This window comes from Lagenorhynchus albirostris, chromosome 12, assembly GCF_949774975.1.
Source record: "Lagenorhynchus albirostris chromosome 12, mLagAlb1.1, whole genome shotgun sequence".
Classification (NCBI taxonomy): Eukaryota; Metazoa; Chordata; class Mammalia; order Artiodactyla; family Delphinidae; genus Lagenorhynchus; species Lagenorhynchus albirostris.
The window spans coordinates 81,974,098-81,996,618 of record NC_083106.1 but is presented as its reverse complement, the minus strand read 5'-3'; the positions used below and the strand labels follow the sequence as shown (position 1 = coordinate 81,996,618).

General features: G+C 40.7%; 1 protein-coding gene across 3 annotated transcripts in view; it reads right to left on the bottom strand.

Annotated features, from left to right (window-relative positions):
- LMBRD1 (LMBR1 domain containing 1) overlaps positions 1–22,521 on the bottom strand; it is a 123,858-nt gene that overhangs the window by 33,264 nt on the left and 68,073 nt on the right. For all 3 annotated transcript variants that reach the window (XM_060167614.1, XM_060167613.1, XM_060167615.1), the window contains exon 9: positions 22,315–22,467. In XM_060167614.1, coding sequence (XP_060023597.1) covers positions 22,315–22,467 — 153 coding nt within the window. The remainder of the gene's footprint in view (positions 1–22,314; positions 22,468–22,521) is intronic.

Sequence of the window (22,521 nt, the reverse complement as noted above, 5' to 3'; positions counted from 1 at the left end):
AGGTCCAATAAAAGGTTTATATTCGGTTATACTCAAATATAAAAAGTTAACTGAAAACTACATTAAGACTAATATACATACACAAAAACCAAAACCAAGAAACTCATCAGGTTATGTTAACCTGTTGTTAAAACAGAGAACTTGGAACATTTTCTCACAGAAGTAATGAGATACTATATAGCTGACCCTTGGACAACGCAGGGGTTAGAGGCACTGACCCTCTGCCCAGCCAAAAATCTGCATAGAACTTACAGTCGGCCCATTGCGATATCCAGATTCAACCTACGGCGGATGGCATGGTGCTGTAATATGTGCTACTGAAAATTATCCATGTGTAAGTGGACCTGAGCAGTTCACACCATGCTGTTCACGGGTCAGCTGTGTATATCTTATAAACAGATTATACCACAGCCTAGAAAAGTCTATATAACTGATAATATTCTTGAAATAGAGTACTAACAGCACTGAAGAAACTGTCATATAGAACTCTCTCTGTGGAAGGATGTGGTAATAAACATTGTACACTTCCTTGTACTCAAGTACGAACTTTATAGTATGAAAGGATATGTATGAAATATGAAAGGATAGCATATGAACTTTATAGTAGGACCACAGAAAACAAGGAAAACAATGATTGGAACTGGGTCTCTAAGGAATAAAATTTCAGAATAAAAAAAGGGATGAAATCTATGTTTGGCGAGAGCCAAAAGGAAGATTCCTATTAAGTACAGTTAAGTGTTTCGGTTTGTCCTTTGCCTGGAATTGATAGGAATAGATGGGAAACATCATGAATGTTAAGGAGATTTTTCATCTTATTTCACATGATCGTTGAGTATATTTTAGAATTCTGACAGGATAAAAAAAGTAGAATAACAACCCATTATCCTACCCAGCATATAAAGATGAATCTGGAGATAAACTTTAGGACTGTGTTCTAGGGAACTCTTCAGTTCTGAAAGAGTGCCTTTAGAGCTCACTGGAAGAAGCAGCTTGGCAAGAGAGGACCAAAAAGACTATAGACTTCCTGGTGGCGCAGTGGTTAAGAATCCGCTGGCCAATGCAGGGGACACGGGCTCGAGCCCTGGTCCAGGAAGATCCCACATGCCGTGGAGCAACTAAGCCCGTGCACCACAACTACTGAACCTGTTTTCTAGAGACCACAAGCCGCAACAAAGAGTAGCCCCTGCTCGCTGCAACTAGAGAAAGCCTGGGTGCAGCAACAAAGACCCAATGCAGCCAAAAACAAACAAATAAATAAATAAATTTATTTTTAAAAAAAACACAAAAAACGACTATAGGCATCATTTGAAATAAAAACCCCTGCATGTATCCATTTTACATACGGGGTTTCACATGAGCATTCATTTATTTAAAAAAAGTTTCATTGCTAAATAAGTTTGAAGTGACTCCTTCATAGTAACAGAAGTTTATTAGTAGCAGGTAAAGGAGCGTACACAATCTTTTTCTACTAGGTTTGAGCATGGTACTTGATGCCTAAGTGAACTGGAGACAATATCCTTACACTGAGGAAACATATTACTTCCCAGTAGCCTGTTGATAAGAAATAGCTTGTAGCATGAGGTAGTACAGCTGCCAACTACCAATGAGCAGTAGAGGAACATGACCCAGAGACAGCAGGAGAAATTAACATTCCCCTGCCCTGATCCCCATTTTGGGGGAGGAAAAGAAAAGAAAATCCTTAACCACTTTCCCACTCTGTTGAGATGCATGACCCAGAGTTAGACTATTTAATCACAGCTACTTACAAAACAAAGAAAAAATATTAAAAAGACAAATGGTTTATAAAGACCAAGGAAACTGTATATATTTATATATAAGAACTTAAGTTAGTACTTCCAGAATCATGTCAGTGGTGACCACCCTGGGCTGACCTAAATGCTACATATTCCACACCAGCTATAGTGTCAGTTTTAAAATAAAAATTAAGCCAAAGAGATGACATCAGTAAAGGTAACAGAATAAGAACCTCTGAAAATCCTTTTCCCCCTAAAAGCAATGAGAAAACTGGCATAAATGGTCAGAATCAACTTTTTCAACACTCTGGAAATTAACCAGAGGCATGCAACAATCTAGGAGCATTTATTCAGGAAAAACGGCTGAATCTCAGTAAGAGCACAGAGCACTGTGGCATTCCGACTTGCTCTAGTACCAATCCCTCCTCTCTCGTGCATGGCAGATGGCCTGTAAAAGTCATAAGCCTGGTAGCCACCTGCGAAAGCAGAAAGGGGCTGAAGTTCTTTCAGTCTCCTTCCCAGAGAACTGCCATTACTCGACCCGCCTGGTAATGGCACGGAAGAGCCCATTTGCAAGACTGTCTGTGTTTGGCCTGAACTGGAGTTCACACAGTGCAAAAATACCTTTTCCGCAGGAGTGTCTGTCAAAAAATTACAGGCAACCAATGAACTTCATGGCCACAAGAGCTAGTCAATATCAGGCAAGAAATAAACTAACTAAAAAGATTAAAACGGAAACCTAGGGAATGAGATGTCCACAGGTGCTCTGAAAAGTTTCCACATATTCCTGGGAATGAAGAAGGCCCTGTGCATGCTCAGGAAAGACAGGAGAGGCCTAAATGTCCACTTGTGGTTGACCCTGAAGCTCTGTCTGCACGAGCAGGAAGTGCAGAAGGCAGCACTGCAGTGCCAGCCTGGGTGCTGAACTCATGTCTCCACTCACACACACAGCCCCTCAGCAAAGACTAGGAGACTTGCTGGTTCTAGGTGTTTAAGAAAATCGTCGTCCAGTTATTAACTAAAGTAACCAAGCAGAAACTTGGGTGACTACACACAACAAAGAATACAGACTCCACAGAATAATTCACAAAAGTCACTAAACAAACAACAACAAAGAGTAATAACAGCAAATCCAGGGGAGACTCTGATCTCCAGAGTTACCACATTATATTATTTAAAACTTCCCAGGTTTTAACCAAAAAAAAAAAAAAAAATTAAAGAGACATGCAAAGCAGCAAGAAAGTATGACTAATAGAAGAAAAAAATCAATAGGCACTGTCCTTGAGGAAGTCCTTGAGGACGCTGAACTTACTCGACAAAAACTTTAAAGCCACTATTTTAAATATGTTCAAGGAACTAACGAAAAGCATGTCTTAAGAACTAAAACAAATTATGAGAACAATTTCTCACCAAATACAGAATATCAACAAAGAAATGGAAATTTTAAAAAAGGAAGTGAATTGAAATTCTCAAGATGAAAAATATAAAAACTGAAACAAAAAGCTCACTAGAAAACAAAGTGAAAAGTTCAGCAGATTTGATCAGTCAGGAGAAAAGGATCATTAAACCTGAAGATAAATCGATTGAGATGATCAAGGCTGAGGAACAGAATACCGCTCCTTGAGGTCACAGGACTGAGGTCTTCATCTCTTTGCTGGCTATCAGCTGGGAGCCTCTCAGTTCCTTGAGGGCATTCATTTCCTGCATTCCTTTTCACATCCCCTCCATCCTCAAATCAGTAATGGCAGCTCAAGTCTTACATTCTGAATGTCTCTTTCTTACACTTTACTTTAGCACATCTCTCTGACTCTAGCCATGCAAGTTCTCTGCTTTTAAGGACTTGTGCTACTAGATTGGGCCCATCAAGATAATCCAGGGTCAGCTCCATATTTTAAAGTCTGTAACATTAATTGCATCTGCAAAGTCCCTTTTGACATTTCGTGTATATTATACTCACAGGTTCCAGGGATTAGGGCGTGGACATCACTGGGGGAAGACAGAGGCATTCTATCACAAAAAGTGATAGTGATTCTTTGTTGGATTTAATGTTTTCTGGCATGAATCCTACTTTGTCTAATAGCACGATCATTATCTGCTTTTTTATTGTTTCCATTTGCTCAGTATATCTTTCAATACACATTGTTAGCCTTTGTGAATCACTGTTTTAGGATATAGTTATATCCTGCTTTCTGAGGAAAATTAAAATTTTTTCTTTTAATAGTGAGTTAGATCCATTCACATTTATTGATATGACTAACACGTTTTGTCTCAAAAATATCTTGTTGTTTGATAACTGTGTGTATATTTCCCGTGTTTCTTTCTCCAGTTAATGTGAATTCCTTGCTCTTTGATTTTTAGTTCTTTTGTTAAGAGGGTTTATATTTTTGTTTTAGTGTACTTAAATTTTCAAGTGCCCTTAGCCCCCATTTCCTTATTCATTCCTTTACTAAACAATTTATTAGTTTTTACGTGTCCAACCTATTGCCTACGCAGTAATCTATGAGAAATTCTACTTTTCTTTCTCTTCCTTCTTAATTACATTATTTCTATTCATCAGCACATGTTTGTGCCTTATTCTCTGCCCTAGCCCACACCTTCTCTCCTCAGACCTACAATATTACATGTTCACCATTTTTCCCTTCGCTGATGTTTAAGTTCTCACCTCTTAATTGGTCAAAGCTTGGCAACGAGTGGATTTCTCAAAAGAGCTCAGGGTACAGATTCCGTAACTGTTTTTCTAAAGGCTATTTTGGCTAAATATAAATTCCTTGGTTCTGCCGACTACAAACTGGCACTTGCCACCTGCCTCTACAAGGACTAGGTCACAAACCGCTGCAGCCGCTGACCTTCAACCCCCTGAAAGGAGCTCAGGGTGGAGATCAGGAGTGAGGCCCTCTGTGCTCTGGGAAAAACGGCAGAACAGGTCTTCAGATGGTTAGATATTTTCAGGAGACAATGTGATGAGCCCGATTCCTGCATCTCCTCGCATCTAGAAAAGCACTAACATCACCACTGGTGACGTCTGCTCCTCAGGACCAGCAGCCAGCCTCTGCCTCAGTGTGTGCTTGACTGCACGTGCCCCCTTCACTGACATCATATAGAATACCGCCCTTCCCCCCAGCTCCTGCGAGCGGTTCCTCAGAGCAACACGAGAGGCTGTCTCCAGGGCTATCATCCGCATTTTGCCCCAAATAAAACTTAACTCACAACTCTCACGTTGTGTGTGTGTGGTCTTTTTTTCAGTCGACAGTTCATACATTTTCATTGAGTTTGTTTGTTTGTTTGTTTTTAATGTTCCTCCATTCCTGCCTTGCTTTGTATGTTTTTTAAAAAGTCTAACAATGTTGCCCTTGTGAGTTGATTTTTTTTCCTTAGAAATCCTGAGGATTTTTCTTTAATTTTACTAGGAAAATTGCACATAAACTTTCCCAGGTACAAAGTGTCTATTTCATGTCTATTCATGAAATAGAATATGTGGTGCTCCAAGGACAATGGTGCCTCAAGGACAAAGGAGGACACTGCTTGAAAAAGTGTCAGTGTTACACCCCCTGCCGGACTCTTACTCGCCCTCCCCCCCATGTTGCCATGGTTATGAAATTCCTGAGCCCACCTGGGTGACGCCCACCTGGGCAAAGGGACCTGTCCCAAACAAGGACAGGCATCTGCCCTGCCCCACTCCCACCCTACAGAAGGAAGGTATATGTGCCTCGACCAATCAGTAAATGAAATTTTTACCTCGGACCATCCCTTTGTTTTCTGGCTATAAAAACTGATCAACAGCACACGTTCGGCCGACTCTCCCAGACTACTAGGAATTCGGCCCGCCGTTCTGACGCGACCCTTCCCTCTAATAAATCCTGCCTTTGCATTCTGCCTTGTGTCTGGAAATTCTTTTCCAACCAGCGTTCGGACCACGACAGAATATTCATGACACGTGGATTCAGGTCTATTTATTTTTCGGTGTTTTGCAGGAGATTATGCATTTCAATATTCTGCTAATTTGTTTTGTTTTGCTACTGCATGGAAACCACTACACACAGGTAGTTTTTCTTTCTCTTTCATTTCAACACTCCTTTTCTGATCCTTTTTACTTCATCTTGTTTTCCTTCTCTTGGTTATCTTTCTGGCTTTCTTCAAAGCCTCCTCTTACTAAATCTTATTTGATTCTATTCTCCTTTGGACACCTTGGAATTTTGTTTTCATTTCTGAAATTAAGTGTATTTTCCTCCTATTTTCCCCTCTGAGTTCAACTCTCTTCATTTCTACCTGCTTTTTGGCCACTTCTGTTTTTGGTTTTTTAAATAGTGGTAAAATACAAATAACATAAAATTACCATCTTAACCATTTTTAAGTGTACAGTTTAGTTGTGTTAAATACATTCACGCTGTTGTGCAACCAATCTCCAGAATTATTTTCATCTTGCAAAACTGAAACTCTGTACCCATTAAACAACAACTGCCCGTACCTCCTGCCCCCAACCCCTGGAGACCACCACTCTACTTCCTGTCTCTATGAATCTGATTGCTCTAGGTACCTCATATACAGTATTTGTCTTTTTGTGACTGGCTTATCTCACCTAATTTTGGGGGGTTTAAGATCAATCTTAGGCCCACCTCCAAATCTTCTCTTCTCTCTGCCATGCAATTTTTCCCAGATTGTCTTTGCTTAACACAAAGTTTTGCAGTAAGAGCTGGAGAGAAAACTTGCCGGACTTGGGGATTTTTGTTGTTGTTTTTACTTATAAGTACAGTTGATTCTCGTTTGCAGATTTGGCATTTGCAAGCCCACTGCTCACTAAAATTTATTTATGACCTTAAATCAATACATGTGGCTCTTGGCAGTCTTTTGCAGATACATGCAGAGAGGTAAAAATTCTAAGTCACCGGATGCTCAAGTTCCTAGCTGAGGCTGAACCAGGCCACGCTCTGCTTTCTTGTTTCAGCTCTCACACTGTAAACAAGTACCCTGTAAGTGGTCTACTTAGTGCCACATTCTCTGCATTTTTTGTGCTCTTTGTTGGTAACTTTGTTGTTTAAAATGGCCCCCAAGCATAGTGCTGAAGTGCCCTTTGGTTCCTAAGACTAAGAAGGCTATGCTTACTGAGAAAACACATGTGTTAGTTTTGTTCAGGCATGAGTTATACTGCTGTTGGTCCTAAGTTCAATGTTAATGAATCGATATTATGTCAGTTGTTCTTAAACACAAACACATAACAAACAAGGTTATGTATTGATCAGTCACTGATATCCAAGACCCAGTCCAAGCGTTTCCACGCACTTGAGGCTTACTGCTACGCCAGTGTAAAGATGGGATAGGTCATTACCCTTACGTGAACTTCAGTATCCATACCATAATGTTACTGGTAAAGAGGAGCAGAATGCTCCACTCTAAAATATGCCTCTTTGGCATAAAGATTATTTTAAGCTATTTTTAAGAAACAGTAGAAACAGAAGCTCTGAAAACTGACACTGACAGTTACCCTTTTTAAGAGATATTTACATTTATAAGGGAAATCTCCATTTGTAAAGGTGGAAGAGGGTGATGACCAAATCTTCAGAAACTCTTATCAATGCAGAAGGCAACTACTTAAAGCTCGTCCTGTAAACAAGTATCTAGAAGAATAAAACACCTAGGGAGAAATTTAAACAAGGAGGCAAATGACTGATATACTCTACTTACATACAGTACTGGGGCGGGGGGGGGGGGGGGGGTGGGGGTGGGGTGAGTGGGGGGGGTGGATTTTGCCACCAGAAAATGTGTCCCTCTGGCATGAGAATTAATCTCGGCTGATTATTTTTAGGAAACAGAAGACTCAGAGTCTTTCTATTACCACCACGCCCACCCCACCCCTGCAGCTGCCTAAAGAATTTAGATAAAGGGCCTGTTCCCAGAATAGAGTTGTCACCAGACATGTCTGCAAGGAATAAGGGCCAGGCGTGGCAAGAAACTTGGCAGGGCCCGGAGCTCTGAGTCCACTCTGTTCCTTTGTCTCTCCTGGTCTAGCAAACACTTGTCTACCAAACATTGGCTTTTCCATCTCCATGTGAGTTGCCTTCCTCCCCGTTGAAGTCTCAAACCACTACCCCCAACATCCTCCTTTGTCTTTCGCCGAAGGTGGTATTTAAGGAGACGGTTTCGGCTGTTTTGGTGAGTTATTCAGTTCTCCTGGGTCTCTCCCATGTGTACATGTTATCAAACTTTTGTTTGAATTTCTCCTGTTCATCTGTCTCATGTCAATTTAATTCTTAGACGAGACAGAAGAACCCAGAAGGGAAGAAGAAAATTTCTTCCTCCCCTACAGCTGAAAACTATAAGACACTGCTGACAGAAATTAAAGGAGACATAAATAAATGGAAAGACATCCCATATTTTTGAAAGACTTAATACATTAATACTTAATACGGTTTGAAAGACTTAATACGTTAAAAATGACAATACTACTGAAAATGATCTACAGATTCAACGCAATCCCTATGAAAATCACAATGATGTTCTTTGCAGAAACAAGAAAATCCATCATGAAATTCACGTGGAATTTCAAGGAACCCTGAATAGCCAAAACAATATTGAAAAAGAAGAACAAAGTTACAGGACTCACACTCCCTTATTTCAAAATTTACTACAAAGCCACAGCGATCAAAACAGTATGGTGGGCTTCCCTGGTGGCACAGTGGTTAAGAATCCGCCTGTCGAGCGGCGTAAAGACGGCGTCCTCGTCTCCGTCCCGGAGGGCAGAGTAGGCCTCCAAACCAGCTGCCTGCCCCTCAGGCCGAGGCTCCAGAACAAGCACAAAGCAAATGAGCTTCTCCCACACGCTCTGGGCGGTCCTGGATCTGCTGCTCCTGTGCTGGGCCCTGGGCAGATACACCAGAAGTACATCTACGCGTGGAACAACTCCTACGGAGCACCTAGTGAACGCTGGCAGAAGACCTCAGACCTCCCAAAAGGCAAGGAACCCCCCACGTACCTGGTTAGGGCAAAAGAAAAAACTAAACAGAGACAAAAGGATAGGGACGGGTCCTGCACCAGCGGGAGAGAGCTGTGAAGGAGGAAAAGTGTCCACACACTAGGAAGCCCCTTCGCGGGTGGAGACTTCGGGAGGCGGAGTGGGGGAGCTTGGGAGCTGCGGAGGAGAACACAGCAACAGGGGTGCGGAGGGCAAAGCGGACATATTCCAGCGCAGAGGATCGGGCCGACCGGCACTCACCAGCCTAAAGGCTTGTCTGCTCGCCCGCCGGGGCGGGCGGGACTGGGAGCTGAGGCTCCGGCTTTTGTCGGAGCGCCGGGAGAGGACTGAGGTTGGCAGCGTGAACACAGCCTGCAGGGCGTTGGTGCGCCGCGGCTGGCCGGGAGAGAGTCCGGGGAGGGGTCTGGACCTACCGAAGAGGCAAGAGACTTTTACGTCCCTCTTTGTTTCCTGGTGCACAAGGAGAGAGGATTAAGAGCACTGCTTGAGAGGGCTCCAGGGACGGGCGCGAGCCGCGGCTAAGATTGCGGAGCCCAGAGACGGGCATGGGACGCTGAGGCCGCTGCTGCCGCCGCCAGGAGGCCTGTGTGCGAGCACAGGTCACTAGCCACACGCCCTTCCGGGGAGCCTGTGCAGCCCGCCACTGCCAGGGTCCCGGGATCCAGGGACGGCTCCCCCGGGAGAGCGCACGGCGCCCTCAGGCTGCAGCGTCACGCCAGCCTCTGCCGCTGCAGGCCCGCCCCGCACTCCGTGACCCTCCCTACCCCCCGGCCTGGGTGAGCCAGAGCCTCCAAATCAGCGGCTCCTTTAACCCCCTCCTGTCTGAGCAAAGAACAGACGCCCTCCGGCGACCTACACGCACAGGCGGGGCCAAATCCAAAGCTGAGCCCCTGGGAACTGTCAGAACAAAGAAGAGAAAGGGAAATCTCTCCCAGCAGCCTCAGAAGCAGCGGATTGAAGCTCCACAATCAACTTGATATACTCTGCATCTGTGGAATACCTGAATAGACAACGAATCATCCCAAATTAAGGAGCCCTGTGGATGAAAGGCTCTTGGTGCTGCAGCCAGGAGTCAGTGCTGTGCCTCTGAGGTGGGAGAGCCAACTTCAGGACACTGGTCCACAAGAGGCCTCCCAGCTGCACATAATATCAAACAGCAAAAATCACCGAGAGATCTCCATCTCAACGCCAGCACCCAGCTTCGCTCAACGACCAGCAAGCTACAGTGCTGGACATCCTATGCCAAACAACTAGCAAGACAGGAACACAACCCCACCCATTAGCAGAGAGGCTGCCCAAAATCATAGTAAGTCTACAGACACCCCAAAACACACCACCAGACGTGGACCTGCCCACCAGAAAGACAAGATCCAGCCTCATACACCAGAACACAGGCACTAGTACCCTCCACCAGGAAGCCTACACAACCCACTGAACCAACCTTAGCCACTGGGGACAGACACAAAAAACAACAGGAACTACGAACCTTCAGCCTGCAAAAAAGGAGACCCCAAACACAGTAAGAGAAGCAAAATGAAAAGACAGAAAAACACACAGCAGATGAAGGAGCAAGATAAAAACCCACCAGACCTAACAAATTAAGAGGAAATAGGCAGTCTACCTGAAAAAGAATTCAGAATAATGATAGTAAGGTTGATCCGAAATCTTGGAGATAGAATGGACAATAGAATGGACAAATTGCAAGAATCAGTTAACAAGGACCTAGAAGAACTAAAGATGAAACAAGCAACGATGAACAACACAATAAATGAAATTAAAAGTACTCTAGATGGGATCAATAGCAGAATAACTGAGGCAGAAGAACGGATAAGTGACCTGGAAGATAAAATAGTGGAAATAACTACTGCAGAGCAGAAAAAAGAAAAAAGAATGAAAAGAACTGAGGACAGTCTCAGAGACCTCTGGGACAACATTAAACGCACCAACATTCGAATTATAGGGGTTCCAGAAGAAGAAGAGAAAAAGAAAGGGACTGAGAAAATATTTGAAGAGATTATAGTTGAAAACTTCCCTAATATGGGAAAAGAAATAGTTAATCAAGTCCAGGAAGCACAGAGAGTCCCATACAGGATAAATCCAAGGAGAAATACGCCAAGACACATATTAATCAAACTGTCAAAAATTAAATACAAAGAAAACATATTAAAAGCAGCAAGGGAAAAACAACAAATAACACACAAGGGAATCCCCATAAGGTTAACAGCTGATCTTTCAGCAGAAACTCTGCAAGCCAGAAGGGAGTGGCAGGACATATTGAAAGTGTTGAAGGAGAAAAACCTGCAACCAAGATTACTTTACCCAGCAAGGATCTCATTCAGATTTGATGGAGAAATTAAAACCTTTACAGACAAGCAAAAGCTGAGAGAGTTCAGCACCACCAAACCAGCTCTACAACAACTGCTAAAGGAACTTCTCTAGGCAAGAAACACAAAAGAAGGAAAGGACCTACAACAATGAACCCAAAACAATTAAGAAAATGGGAATAGGAACACACATATCGATAATTACCTTAAATGTAAATGGACTAAATGCTCCCACCAAAAGACACAGATTGGCTGAATGGATACAAAAACAAGACTCATATATTTGCTGTCTACAAGAGACCCACTTCAGACCTAGAGACACATACAGACTGAAAGTAAGGGGATGGAAAAAGGTATTTCATGCAAATGGAAACCAAAAGAAAGCTGGAGTAGCAATTCTCATATCAGACAAAATAGACTTTAAAACAAAGACTATTAGAAGAGACAAAGAAGGACACTACATAATGATCAAGGGATCGATCCAAGAGGAAGATATAACAATTGTAAATATTTATGCACCCAACTTAGGTGCACCTCAATACATAAGGCAAATACTGACAACCATAAAAGGGGAAATCGACAGTAACACATTCATAGTAGGGGACTTTAACACCCCACTTTCACCAATGGACAGATCATCCAAAATGAAAATAAATAAGGAAACACAAGCTTTAAATGATACATTAAACGAGATGGAGTTAATTGATATTTATAGGACATTCCATCCAAAAACAACAGAATACACATTTTTCTCAAGTGCTCATGGAACATTCTCCAGGATAGATCATATCTTGGGTCACAAATCAAGCCTTGGTAAATTTAAGAAAATTGAAATTGTATCAAGTATCTTTTCTGACCACAACGCCATGAGACTAGATATCAATTACAGGAAAAGATCTGTAAAAAATACAAACACATGGAGGATAAACAATACACTACTTAATAATGAAGTGACCACTGAAGAAATCAAAGAGGAAATCAAAAAATACCTAGAAACAAATGACAATGGAGACACAACGACCCAAAACCTGTGGGATGCAGCAAAAGCAGTTCTAAGGGGGAAGTTTATAGCAATACAAGCCCACCTTAAGAAGCAGGAAACATCTCGAATAAACAACCTAACCTTGCACCTCAAGCAATTAGAGAAAGAAGAACAAAAAAACCCCAAAGCTAGCAGAAGGAAAGAAATCATAAAAATCAGATCAGAAATAAATGAAAAAGAAATGAAGGAAACAATAGCAAAGATCAATAAAACTAAAAGCTGGTTCTTTGAGAAGATAAACAAAATAGATAAACCACTAGCCAGACTCATCAAGAAAAAAAGGGAGAAGACTCAAATCAATAGAATTAGAAATGAAAAAGGAGAGGTAACAACTGACACTGCAGAAATAAAAGAGATCATGAGAGATTACTACAAGCAACTCTATGCCAATAAAATGGACAATCTGGAAGAAATGGACAAATTCTTGGAAATGCACAACCTGCCAAGACTGAATCAGGAAGAAATAGAAAATATGAACAGACCAATCACAAGCACTGAAATTGAAACTGTGATTAAAAATCTTCCAACAAAGAAAAGCCCAGGACCAGATGGCTTCACAGGCGAATTCTATCAAACATTTAGAGAAGAGCTAACACCTATCCTTCTCAAACTCTTCCAAAATATAGCAGAGGGAGGAACACTCCCAAACTCCTTCTATGAGGCCACCATCACCTTGATACCAAAACCAGACAAGGATGTCACAAAGAAAGAAAACTACAGGCCAATATCACTGAGGAACATAGATGCAAAAATCCTCAACAAAATACTAGCAAACAGAATCCAACAGCACATTAAAAGGATCATACACCATGATCAAGTGGGGTTTATTCCAGGAATGCAAGGATTCTTCAATATACGCAAATCTATCAATGTGATAAACCATATTAACAAACTGAAGGAGAAAAACCATATGATCATCTCAATAGATGCAGAGAAAGCTTTTGACAAAATTCAACACCCATTTATGATAAAAACCCTGCAGAAAGTAGGCATAGAGGGAACTTTCCTCAACATAATAAAGGCCATATATGACAAGCCCACAGCAAACATCATCCTCAATGGTGAAAAACTGAAAGCATTTCCACTAAGATCAGGAACAAGACAAGGCTGCCCACTCTCACCACTCTTATTCAACATAGTTTTGGAAGTTTTAGCCACAGCAATCAGAGAAGAAAAGAAAATAAAAGGAATCCAAATCGGAAAAGAAGAAGTAAAGCTGTCACTGTTTGCAGATGACATGATCCTATACATAGAGAACCCTAAATATGCTACCAGAAAACTACTAGAGCTAATCAATGAATTTGGTAAAGTGGCAGAATACAAAATTAATGCACAGAAATCTCTGGCATTCCTATATACTAATGATGAAAAATCTGAAAGTGAAATCAAGAAAACACTCCCATTTACCATTGCAACAAAAAGAATAAAATATCTAGGAATAAACCTACCTAAGGAGACAAAAGATCTGTATGCAGAAAATTATAAGACACTGATGAAAGAAATTAAAGACGATACAAATAGATGGAGAGATATACCATGTTCTTGGATTGGAAGAATCAACATTGTGAAAATGACTCTACTACCGAAAGCAATCTATAGATTCAATGCAATCCCTATCAAACTACCACTGGCATTTTTCACAGAACTAGAACAAAAAATTTTGCAATTTGTATGGAAACACAAAAGACCCCGAATAGCCAAAGCAATTTTGAGAACGAAAGAAGGAACTGGAGGAATCAGGCTCCCAGACTTCAGACTATACTACAAAGCTACAGTTATCAAGACGGTATGGTACTGGCACAAAAACAGAAAGATAGATCAATGGAACAGGATAGAAAGCCCAGAGATAAACCCACGCACATATGGTCACCTTATCTTTGACAAAGGAGGCAGAAATGTACAGTGGAGAAAGGACAGCCTATTCAATAAGTGGTGCTGGGAAAACTGGACAGCTACATGTAAAGGTATGAAATTAGATCACTCCCTAACACCATACACAAAAATAAGCTCAAAATGGATTAAAGACCTAAATGTAAGGCCAGAAACTATCAAACTCTTAGAGGAAAACATAGGCAGAACACTCTATGACATAAATCACAGCAAGGTCCTTTTTGACCCACCTCCTAGAGAAATGGAAATAAAAACAAGAGTAAACAAATGGGACCTAATGAAACTTAAAAGCTTTTGCGCAGCAAAGGAAACCATAAAGAAGACCAAAAGACAACCCTCAGAATGGGAGAAAATATTTGCAAATGAAGCAACTGACAAAGGATTGATCTCCAAAATTTATAAGCAGCTCATGCAGCTTAATAACAAAAAAACAAACAACCCAATCCAAAAATGGGCAGAAGACCTAAATAGACATTTCTCCAAAGAAGATATACAGAGTGCCAACAAACACATGAAAGAATGCTCAACATCACTAATCATGAGAGAAATGCAAATCAAAACTACAATGAGATATCATCTCACACCAGTCAGAATGGCCATCATCAAAAAATCTAGAAACAATAAATGCTGGAGAGGGTGTGGAGAAAAGGGAACCCTCTTACACTGTTGGTGGGAATGTAAATTGATACAGCCACTGTGGAGAACAGTATGGAGGTTCCTTAAAAAGCTACAAATAGAACTACCATATGACCCAGCAATCCCACTACTGGGCATATACCCTGAGAAAACCATAATTCAAAAAGAGTCATGTACCAAAATGTTCATTGCAGCTCTATTTACAATAGCCCGGAGATGGAAACAACCTAAGTGTCCATCATCGGATGAATGGATAAAGAAGATGTGGCACATATATACAATGGAATATTACTCAGCCATAAAAAGAGACGAAATTGAGCTATTTGTAATGAGGTGGATAGACCTAGAGTCTGTCATACAGAGTGAAGTAAGTCAGAAAGAGAGAGACAAATACCGTATGCTAACACATATATATGGAATTTAAAAAAAAAAATGTCATGAAAAACCTAGGGGTGAAACAGGAATAAAGACACAGACTTACTAGAGAATGGACTTGAGGCTATGGGGAGGGGGAAGGGTAAACGGTGACAAAGCGATAAAGAGGCATGGACATATATACACTACCAAACGTAAGGTAGATAGCTAGTGGGAAGCAGCCGCATAGCACAGGGAGATCAGCTCGGTGCTTTGTGACCGCCTGGAGGGGTGGGATAGGGAGGGTGGGAGGGAGGGAGACGCAAGCGGGAAGAGATATGGGAATATATGTATGTATATAACTGATTCATTTTGTTGTGAAGCTGAAGCTAACATACCATTGTAAAGCAATTATACTCCAATAAAGATGTTAAAAAAAAAAAAAAAAAGAATCCGCCTGTCAATGCAGGGGACACGGGTTTGAGCCCTGGTCCAGGAAGATCCCACACGCCACAGAGCAACTAAGCCTGTGTGCCACAGAACCCACGCACCTAGAGCCCACGCACCTAGAGCCCACGCACCTAGAGCCCATGCTCTGCAACAAGAGAAGCCACCGCAACGAGAAGCCCTCGCACCGCAACGAAGAGTAGCCCCCGCTCGCTGCAACTAGAGAAAGCCCACGAGCAGCAACAAAGATCCAACGCAGCCAAAAATTAATAAATAAATAAATAAATAATATATATATATATATATATATATAAAAACAGTATGGTACTGGCCTAAAGACAGACATAAAGAATGAAAACAGACCCTTGTCCTTCACTATATATAAAAATTAACTCAAAATAGATCAAAGATCTAAATGTAAGGGCTAAAACTATTAAACTCCTAGGGAAAAAACCTTCATGGCATTGTATTTGGCAATTATTTTTTGTATATGACACAAAAAACATAGGTAACAAAAGCAAAAATGAACTGGACATCATCAAAATTAAAAAAACTTTGTGTATCAAAGGACATTATCAACAGAATGAAAAGGTAAGCCAAGAATAGGAGATTATTTACAAATCATGTATCTGATAAGGAGTAACATTCAGAATGATACTGAGCAAGGCCCTGTGGGTCTCCAGGGAACAAAGCCTTTCTGTGCCCCCCATTTCTCTGATTATAGGAAATAGGCTTCATTCAGCCTGCATGACCTTCCCCGACTTCCAATGGGCAGATTCAAGCAGTTGGTAATTAGGGAAGGGAGGGGATGGGAGACAAGGGAGAAACAAACAGTCAAGAGAAACAATAGTGCAGCCTTGGGGCAAGGTCCTGGTGTTCCAATCAATGTATACACACAAACGTATCTTTGAGCTGTTCTGTAGATACTGAAACCCCCTCCAAGTGGGAGAAGTTAATGATTAATGATGGTATGCTGCCCACAAGCATGCAGACCCCAGACCAGTTGGAACCTGAAGGCTGATGATGCTGACTCGGGCTTACCTCACCGCCAACCCATCAGAAGAATGCAAGCCCATCACTGCCTTGATCCTTATCACCTACCCGAAAGCAGGAGCCCTGACTATAAGACCTCTCCCTATTCCCCAGGGAGGGGGGCACTAGCGCTAGGCTGCTGTATTCACTCTTTGCCTGTCAAAGAGATAAAGGTACTCTTTCTCTTTCCTCCAAAACTCTGTCTCTGAATTTCTAGTCAGCACCAGAGCACAGAGGGCCAATATTTTGGCAACAAGAATATTAAAAACAAACAAACAAACAAACAAACAAAAAAACCCAAATAAACATTTCTCCAAAGTAAAGATACAAAGCCAACAATCAAGTGAAAAAGATGCTCAATGTCACTAATCGTTAAGGAAATGAAAATGAAAACCACAATGAGATATCACTTCACAACAATAAGGTTGGCTATTATCAAAACAAAGGAAAATAAGTGTTGACAATGATATGGATAAACTGGAACCCTGTGCCTTACTGGTGGGCGTGTAAAATGGTGCAGCCACTGTGGAAAACAATTTGTACGTTCTTCAAAAAGTTATACCAGGACTGACACAAGATCTCTCAATTCCATTTCTAGGTATATATCAAAAGAACTGAAAGCAGGGACTCAAACAGATACTTGTATACTAATTACCTTGGAAGCATTATTCACAATAGCCAAAAGTTGGAAATAACCCAAATGTCCACCAACAGATGGATGAATAAACAAAAAGATGAATGGAAAAACAAAATTGATATTATTCAGCCTTAAAAAGGAATGAAATTTTGATACATCAAAAATATGGATGGGGCTTCCCTGGTGGTGCAGTGGTTGAGAGTCCGCCTGCCGATGCAGGGGACGCGGGTTCGTGCCCCGGTCCGGGAAGATCCCACATGCCATGGAGCAGCTGGGCCCATGAGCCATGGCCGCTGAGCCTGTGCGTCCGGAGCCTGTGCTCCACAACGGGAGAGGCCACAACAGTGAGAGGCCCGAGTACCGCAAAAAAAAAAAACAACGGATGATCTTTGAAGACATTATGTGAAGTCAAATAAGCCAGACACAAAAGGACATACAATTCACTTATATGAGGTAACTAGAATAGGAAAATTCAGAGAGACGGAAAAGAGAATAAAGGTCATTAGGGGATATAAGCTGGGCAGGGGTGAAACAGGAGGGAATGGGGCAGGGCACAACCTTTAAAAGAATGACAGAGCTGTTGGATATGACATAACCTGGTTAGAACCAACTAGGTTCAAGATGGCGGAAGATTCAAATTCCAGTGACACTGAGCCTCATTATACGCTCAACATAATACATTAGCTAAATGACATATCCACAGGTGCCATGATGGTTCTGAGGCTGACCAGAAAAATGTCAACAAGTGGGCGGGGCCCAATTCCTGGAAACTCCGCCCCTCCTCCAAGATAGTTGGAATAATACCCCCACTCCTTTCCTTATGAAATTACCCAGCCCATAAAAACTAACCATGCCATATTTCAGGGCCTCTCACCTTCTGAGATGGCCCACACTCTGTCTGTGGAGTGTGTTTCTCCCAGGACCATGCTTGCCTTTTAAGATGGACTGCATTCTGTCTATGGACCGTGTATCTCTCTAAATAAATGCACTTCTTACCTATCACTTTGTCGCTCACTGAATTCTTTCTGCGACGAGACATCAAGAACCTGAGCTTCATTAAGTCCTGAGACCAGGCATGTGATCTCAACTAAAAGATAGTTAGTTCAAGTCCCAGTCTGAGTCAGGTGGTTTCACGCGTATGGGGGGTGGAGGTGCAGAATGGAGAGTTATTTTTGAATGTTCTGTTTGGGACGATGAAAGGTTCTGGAAATGGAGAGTGGTGACAGTTGCACAAGACTGTGAATGTAAGTAATGCCATACCAACAGATAGTTTAAATGGTAAATTGTATGTTATGTATGTTTTACCACAATAAAAAAAAAGTCTGAAAAAATAAGTGATAAAATTATGGACATGAATTTATAATATCTCCTTATAAATATAAGAGGTATAAATATACAATAATAGGTGTACATATAGTAAAATCTCAAGTTTTATTTAAAACCTAATGGATATGTAGGTTACCCAGGCCAATTTAGCTGTACACACTCGAAGAATGCCCATCTGTCAGGGGCAAGTTTAATCAAGTGTCTAATGAAGATTAGACTGTATGCTTAGAAATGTGCTCGGTATTATATATAAATGTTCTTTTAAGGACCCATTAACTTATTCTAATTAGATGCTTATTTTTATAAGTGCCTTCAACTCAAAACTAATTTTCTTCCTCGAGTTCCATGGCAGTATTCAAGAAGTTGAAAAATCTATATATAGAACTGTAACAATAGCAGCTGCAATTTTCTGAGCTGCTTACATCAAAAGGCACAGCATACATTATTTCATTTAATTCCCATAACAAAAGTAAGTACATAACTCCATTACATGAATGAGAAAGATGACGTGTAGCAAGGTGAAGTAAGAATTTATACGGCTGGTGAGGAGCAGAGCAAGGACTCAACACTACATGTATGTGACAGAAAAGCCATGCTCTGAACCCCTGTGCCTCTGACATGAGACACACATATGCTAGGCAATCATGGAAGTGTGAAATCACAAGATCAGTTGCATCTTAGGGGGGGCGGGGGGGAGCTACTCTTATGAAAAATAATTATAACATTTTCTTATAAAAAATGGCAAATTGTGGTGTAATTTAATACACTTTATAATAAAGCAAACATGGATTACATACAGCACCGAACACTACCACCAAATTTTGAGACAGACATAACTTTAAAGAAATTCTGCACCAGGAGCTTCTCAGAGGTGTCAAACGACCTCCAGCATGGCTGAGCAGTGCAGAGCGGGGAGCGGCCCTGTCTGCCTGCTCCCACTGGGACCACCGGGATGCTAATGTATGAGAAGCACGAACAGCACAGCTTCCCATTTTCTGAGTTACATCTGTATAATAAATCATTTTCATACTTCATGTGAGAAAAACTCATGTTAAAGCCTCAATTACATAACAGTAAGTTTGCATCCTCAGATTTTTCCATCAGGCATGACTACTACTAACTAATCCTAAGTGTTTCCTATTATTCCTAACTTAAAACCAGATAATAGGTAAGAATTCCAATCAGTATTCGAGAATACTGATTTATTTATATAACAGAAGGAATAAATGGTAAACTGATGGTACTGGAAGTTTTAGCCCGTGCAGTAAGGAGAAAAAAAATCGGAAATCTTATATTTGAAAGGAAGAAGTAAAACTGTCTTCTAGCACTGACATAATCATGTATATAAAAATTCCTTGGGAATCTATAATAAAGCTACTAGAACTAATAATTTAGCCAGGCTGCATGATACAAGGCCAATGTACAGAAACGAATTTCTACATACTAGCAACAAGTAATTGAGAATTGAAATTAAACAAAATAATGTGTAATATTATAAATGAAGATATAGATAAATTTATCAAAATACCTGCAAGACCTCTATACTGAGAACTACAAAACACTGCTGAGAGAAAATTACGATAACATAAATAAACGGAAAGATATCACGTTCATGGATTAGAAGAGTCAATATTAAGGTAACAATTCTCCCCAAATTCACCTACTGATTCAAAGTAATCCCAATAGAAATTCCACTGGGTGTTTTGCGGAGTTACGAGTCAATTCTAAATTTATATGGAAATGCAAAGGATCTAGCAGAGCCGAAACAATATTGAAAAAGGAAAACGAAACTGAAGAACTGACATGCTTGATTTCATGACTGATTATAAAGCTCTAGTAATCAAGTTTTAGCATAAGAACATGTAGATCAACGGAACAGAAGAGAGTCCACAAACAGAGCCACACATATATACAATCGATCTGACAAAAGTACCAAGGAAATTCAATGAGCAAAGGATAGTCTTGTCAAAAGAAAAAAAAAAAGGTGCTGAAACAACTAGCTATCCATATGGAAAATAAAATAAACTTTGACCCCTAAGTCACATCATTCCACAAAATTAACTTAAAATGGACCACAAACCTAAAATATAAGAACTGAAACTATCATCTAGAAGAAACTCAGGAGAAAATGCTCTCTATAAAAACTTAAGAAACATCTCTTTGAATGACAGTGTTGAGACAACATAAAAGCAAGGCATAAACTAGGGGTCAACATTAAGAATACACAAATTTGACAAAGTACTTGATTCAGAATATACAAAGAAGTCTCATTACTCGCTTATAAAACAAAAACCTAACTTTCAAAGTGGCCAAAGATTTAAACAGGCCTTTGAGAAAAGATAAACAAATGGCCAATAAGAATACAAAAAGATGCTTAATATCATTAGTCACCAGGGAAATGCAAATCAAAACCATGAGGTAAGATCATACACCCATTAGAACAACTATCACATCACAGTTATAATATGAGTTGACAAGGATGTGAAGCAACTGGAAATCTCATGCTGCTGTGGGAATGCAGAATGGTGCAACCACTTTGAAAAATACTTCACTTATTATAAAGTGAAATGTATATTAAACATTAGACCCAGCAATTCTACTCCTAGGCATTTACTCAAGAAAAATGAATGAATGTGTAGATGTCTACACAAAGATTTGTACACAATGTTCCCATCAGCATTAATCACAATAGCCTCAAACTGGAAACAACTCGAATCCCCACTAACAGGTGAGTGGATAAACAAATTGTGATACAGACACACTGGAATACTACTCAGCAAGAAAACAAAATGAACCACTGAAAAGAAATGCAGTAACATGCATGGTATCTCAAAAGCACTGTGCTGAGCAAAGAAGCCAGACAAAAGCCTATATATGCCATGACTCCCCAGAACACATAGAAGTAAACCTCAATGACAGAAGGCCATCAGTGGGTGGCTGGAGTCTGAGCTCAGTGGCACAGGGGAAGACATAAAGTAGCTTTCTGTAGTGATGTAGATCTTCTATACCTACATGCCTACATTTGGCGAAATCAATCTGCACACTTAATAAAGCTGATTTGAAAGTCCCTCTAAACACAGGGTACAGTGAAATGGCACAAAGCACTTTTGAAACAAGGCAGCTAATGTTAGTGACCAAGTTATAAATATTTATAAAGAAGCTATATAAACAATTTAGAATTAAGTTAAGGGGTGAGCAGGGTTTCTTCATACCTTTGGTGCTATGAAGACAATCACCTTGGCAAAAGGGACCGAGGTGAGTCTTAAGAAAGGTTTAAAAGTGATACACAGTAGATCTAACTGATTATGGTATGTTTTTGAAGAAGTCTTTCAAAAGAGAAGCTTTTTAGGGTAAGCAGTCAGTGCATTTCCTCATTTCCTTTTGAATTATAAGAGGAAGACCACAGTCTGAAGAATTCAAGGCTAGCTAATGATGGTTCAAAAAAAAAGGGAAATTAATGGTTTTCCATCTTAAATAATACTTTTACATACTTTCAGAAACATGCCACCTCACAATGAAGCAAATTCTATTGAAATTTTCAATCTGAATATTGAAATCTGCCTATCTGAGAAAGGTCTAATATGGGTCCCAGATCTCCTACAGAAAAGTACAACCTTGTAAAACCAGGAGAATACCACATTACTTACCTACATTTTAATTTAAGTCCCCCCAAACCTCTGTTATAATACTTACATGACACATGAGTAAATGAAGCTCAGAGAGGTTACGTACCTTGCCCAAACTACCAATATCAGAGCTGTGATTTAAAACCAGATTATTTCAACTGCGAAACCCATGCTCTTAAGTTCCACGCTGCAATGCCTCACAAGGAGAACTCAGCCTCTCTGAGAGGTACTACAGAAACTTGGAAGAGTGACAGCATAATTTTGTAAAACCCCACTTACCTTCAGGGGACGCAGGGCACCACAGAATTTAGTCCACCAGCTATTTTCAATGAATTCTAAGTGCCTCTCTCTTTTCCTAAGTGTTCGTAACCTTTCTTCAAGTTGTTTTAAGGCGCGTTTATCCCTTGCTGGCAAAGGTCGACCATCTTTGCTCTGCAAATAACAGAACAAAATAAAAGTTTTTTTTTTACCATTAAGGTCTTTATA